Source organism: Cajanus cajan, chromosome 4, assembly GCF_000230855.2.
Source record: "Cajanus cajan strain Asha chromosome 4, NIPB_CcT2T_4, whole genome shotgun sequence".
Lineage (NCBI taxonomy): Eukaryota > Viridiplantae > Streptophyta > Magnoliopsida > Fabales > Fabaceae > Cajanus > Cajanus cajan.
The window spans coordinates 57,493,844-57,497,957 of record NC_138520.1 but is presented as its reverse complement, the minus strand read 5'-3'; the positions used below and the strand labels follow the sequence as shown (position 1 = coordinate 57,497,957).

Sequence of the window (4,114 nt, the reverse complement as noted above, 5' to 3'; positions counted from 1 at the left end):
AAGCATGTGATAGTGATACATGAATCAGAGGCACGATCCTTTAACATAATTCCACTTAATGAAACAATGGAGGATGAATCAATTATAGCTTAAAGTTGGACAAAGAGCAAGAAGGATTAAATATTTATTAATCACATTATTTTTACACTGAATATCATAAAATACTTTTTTGCATTCAATTTTTTAATTAAAATTTAATGATAGTAACAATTTTTTTTTTAATTTCTATTACTTCTGCCATTTATATTTTGAACAATTGCTAAAAACAAAAATTAAGTTTCCAAAGTACCGTATTTATTATCTTCATTTATTTTTTATATTACTTATTTTAAAATACAATTTTTTTCACTAAAATTTGTTATTATAAAATACCATTTTTATTCGTATTTCCTTTGTCATTTATATTTTAACCTATACTAAATTTACATTAATTTACTTTCACGGTTACGTTATTTATTATCAAGTTATATATATATTTTTTGTCTAACAAAATTATAAATCATTTATATTTTCTATACATTGTTATCATACAAATATAGTTAAAACATTTAAATTTATCATTTTTGTGTAATTTAATAACTTGACATTCCAATAACATTTTCAGTCTTATTATAATTTTCTAATGTTACAAAAATCTTTATCTTCAAAATTATGCATCTACTATAAAAGTATAAGAATTATGTTAACAAATATTTATTCTATCCACTTGTAACTTACTTTAAATTTAGCCCTAGTCATCATCTTATTCGCTTCAACATTTAAACTATAAAATTACATAAATAAGTTTTATACATTAAATATGTCATTTACTTCTATTTTTAGTTAACAAAGTTATTTTGCTAATAACTTTGTTAACAATTAATCACTGTTTGTAATTGATAGAACTGTTCACATTCACATCAATGTTTCCAATAAAATATTTGATAATATTTACTAAAATAATGTTAAATTCATACAACTAAACAATCTTCCACACACATAATATGAGTACAACATATTTTCAAATCTAACTGGGGACCTTCACCCATATCACTAGGACCACAATCCCTATGTATCACACGTAAAACCAAATCATGCCTACCACCTACATGACTAGAATTGAAAGGAAGACTAGTTGCCGTTACTCCAACTTCATTAAAATCATCCATAGAAGTTGTACCAATATTCCCACTTGCCTTTTCCTTCAATCACAAATGTCATTCAAATTTTTTTTTTGTATTCATGATATTTTTCCCCAACACAAACAAATAAAACTTACTCTAAAAAGAATAACCCTAACATAGTACTTAATTTTTTTTTACTTTTCATCCATTGCACACTTTACCAGCCACTTCCCAACGCCAATTCCCTGTCTCATCACATTTAAAAAATAAACAAAATAAATAAAATCATAAATAACAATAATGTTGATACCAAAATTTAATTTATTCTATTTAATAATTGTAACAGACACAACCATCGGGACAATATCCTTTACCATCTCCATTTTTCAGGATCTTTGTTGCTGACCCTTATCACCTCCCCCAAGTCTAATTTGTCTTCTACGTATCTGTAAATCATTTAATTAAAATAAAGTCAAAATCTCTACTTCAAAAAATATCAACTAAAACTTAAACCAAACCCATAGACACATCATGTTTCTTATTACATAATTTTGGGAACTTTGTTCTGCATCTGTACTATCATTCATGTCAAACTCATTACGACGAATGTCTTCTTGCACCTGCAATTAACATGTATTAAAAATAATTATATAAAAAAATTATTCAACTACAAATAATTTACGCAAATATTGAATTATAAAAATTACATTGTCTTGCACCCCATCATCCCCTGAATCAAACCATTCGTCAATACTCATCAAATTATCTTCTATACAATCAAGCAAAGGACATTTAGATTTTATATGCCCACATTTATGGCAATTTGAGCATTTCCTTTTCTTGGTCAACTTCTTTTTCTGTGGGGCTCATTTAGTCTTCACAACATTAGGATCACATGTTTCATTATCCAATCCAATAACACTATTCTTTTCTATTTTTCCAAGTAACTTCAAAATCTCTTCCCTGATGAAATTGAAAGTTTCATGTTTTTTGGCTGCCATTTCACAAAGTCTATTACAAGATGAAGCCAAAACACTAAGACGTGCCACATTACTCATCTCACTATCATTATTCCCTGCATCATATGACGAAATAATTGAACTCTTCGCATCCTTCATCCAACGCTTGCATATTAATGTTGTAGGAAACAAGGTGATATGATCTAGCCGCATTGAGCATATAATATGCCCACAAGGAATTCCACAAGATTCAAATAACATACAATCACAAAAAAATTTACATTCTTCAGTATCAAACACAACTTCATGTATACGATGTTGTTCAGAGTATTTCTCCACCTTAAATACTACCTTGTTACCATTTTCAGTCCTCTCAACTACATTCATTTCCCCAGCATCAAGTATCTCAGCTTTTACCAACTTGAAAACATGTTGTGTGTATAACTTTGCAGCCTGTTTCTCAATTTTTTGAAGCGAAGTTGTCAAAACAGGTTCTGTATAAAATGAATTAAAGTCAGCAATCAATTCATTGTACCTGTAATCTCTTAGAGATTGTTCCAAATTATGCAACAACTCAACCATGCTGTTTTTCCTCCTCACATAAGTTTTAATACAATTATTTACTCCTTCACACAAAGACGTCGTTTTAATACCAACAAAAAATTTATCTCGTAGATAAGCATTTGCCCACATACACCTTTTTTCATACGTTTGCAAAATCCAGTTGTTGCCTTCAAGCTGGTTTTTGCTAACCATTTCCTTCCAAAATGTTTCAAACTTTTCAGGGGTAAACTTTCCATACATTGCCTTTTTAAAATCAGCTAAAAATTTGCAATTCTTCACATTCTGACAAGCATTCTTTTGTAGATGCCATGCACAAAGTCTATGTGTTGCCATAGGAAATACTTGCCTAATTGCCTCCCTCATAGCCCCATCACCATCTGTCACTACCCCCTTAGGCTGCTGAAGAGACATAGCTTCCAAAAAAGCTTCTAACACCCACTTATAAGTATCGGTGGTTTCATCAGAAATCAAACTAGCACCAAAAATAACAGTTTGCCCATGATGATTTTTTCCAGAAAATATTAGCAAAGGCTTGTTGTATTTGTTCTTCTTATAGGTACTATCCAATGCAACAACATCGCCAAAACATTGATAGTCACACCTACTAGTACCATCAGCCCAAAACAAATGTTCCATTTTTCCATTGTCTCCTAACATATATTTAGCATAAAACATTGGATCATTATCAGCCTTGCCTTGAAGATAACTTAAGGCAGCCAAAACATCCCCATCTTGGATTTTAGAATGTCTATATCGCTCAATGTGGTTAAAAAGGTCTTTCTTATTAAACCCAATGCCTAAATGACCTCCCTTTTGGTCCATCATGTATCCCATTATATGGCATGCTCTAACCCCATGTTCATGCAAACAATTAACTTGACCTTTATCACTACTTGACAATCCGCGATAAGTCCTAATGAATGGCACATAATTTGAGTGGCACATCTCATGGTTGTGACCTTCCTCAAATGACACAACTTTCCATTTACTTGTCTTTGGATCAAGCCGTACACGAAGTTTGGCTTTACAATTAGTACGACTAAGAGGCCTATGCCCCTTTTTTCTATCATCTCTCATAAGATGTTTTTTGTCTCTTAAGCCCCCTTTATTGCATAAAAATTGACGCATTACTATTTTGCCATTTGCATCATGACCAATGTCATCCTTCCTAATCCCAAAACCATGAAATTTACCATATGCAAAGTAAAATTTATATGCATCATGTTCACTACCAAATTCCAAACCCAATATGTCATCTACAGTCAAATCCTAAAACTTTTGTATTCATTATGATTACTATCAATATGCGCATCATCTTCCTCATTACCAAAACCGACATCACTTCGACTACTTTCTTCATCTGATGCATTGTTATTAGAAACATTCATTTCCTTCTGATCATCTAAATTAACAAACCCTTCGTCATTAAGGTTAGACATCTGCATTACAAAATTACTTAATCAACTAATGGAAAAAAATTAAACATTA

At 30.8% G+C, this 4,114-nt stretch overlaps 1 protein-coding gene across 2 annotated transcripts; it reads right to left on the bottom strand.

The window, feature by feature from the left end:
* Nucleotides 1-887: 887 nt before the first annotated feature.
* On the bottom strand, nt 888-3,899 carry LOC145956871 (protein FAR1-RELATED SEQUENCE 5-like). Of its 2 annotated transcripts, XM_083072661.1 has the most exons (3): nt 1,811-3,899; nt 1,649-1,723; nt 888-1,549 (listed from the first exon to the last, which is right to left on the bottom strand). In XM_083072661.1, the coding sequence occupies exon 1, from the start codon at nt 3,752-3,754 to the stop codon at nt 1,970-1,972; it is 1,785 nt and encodes a 594-aa protein (XP_082928787.1). In that variant the 5' UTR covers nt 3,755-3,899; the 3' UTR covers nt 888-1,549; nt 1,649-1,723; nt 1,811-1,969. The 2 variants fall into 2 exon arrangements, with proteins under 2 accessions (XP_082928787.1, XP_082928786.1); XM_083072660.1 differs by having other exon boundaries at nt 1,649-3,899.
* Between the last annotated feature and the right edge of the window lie 215 nt (nt 3,900-4,114).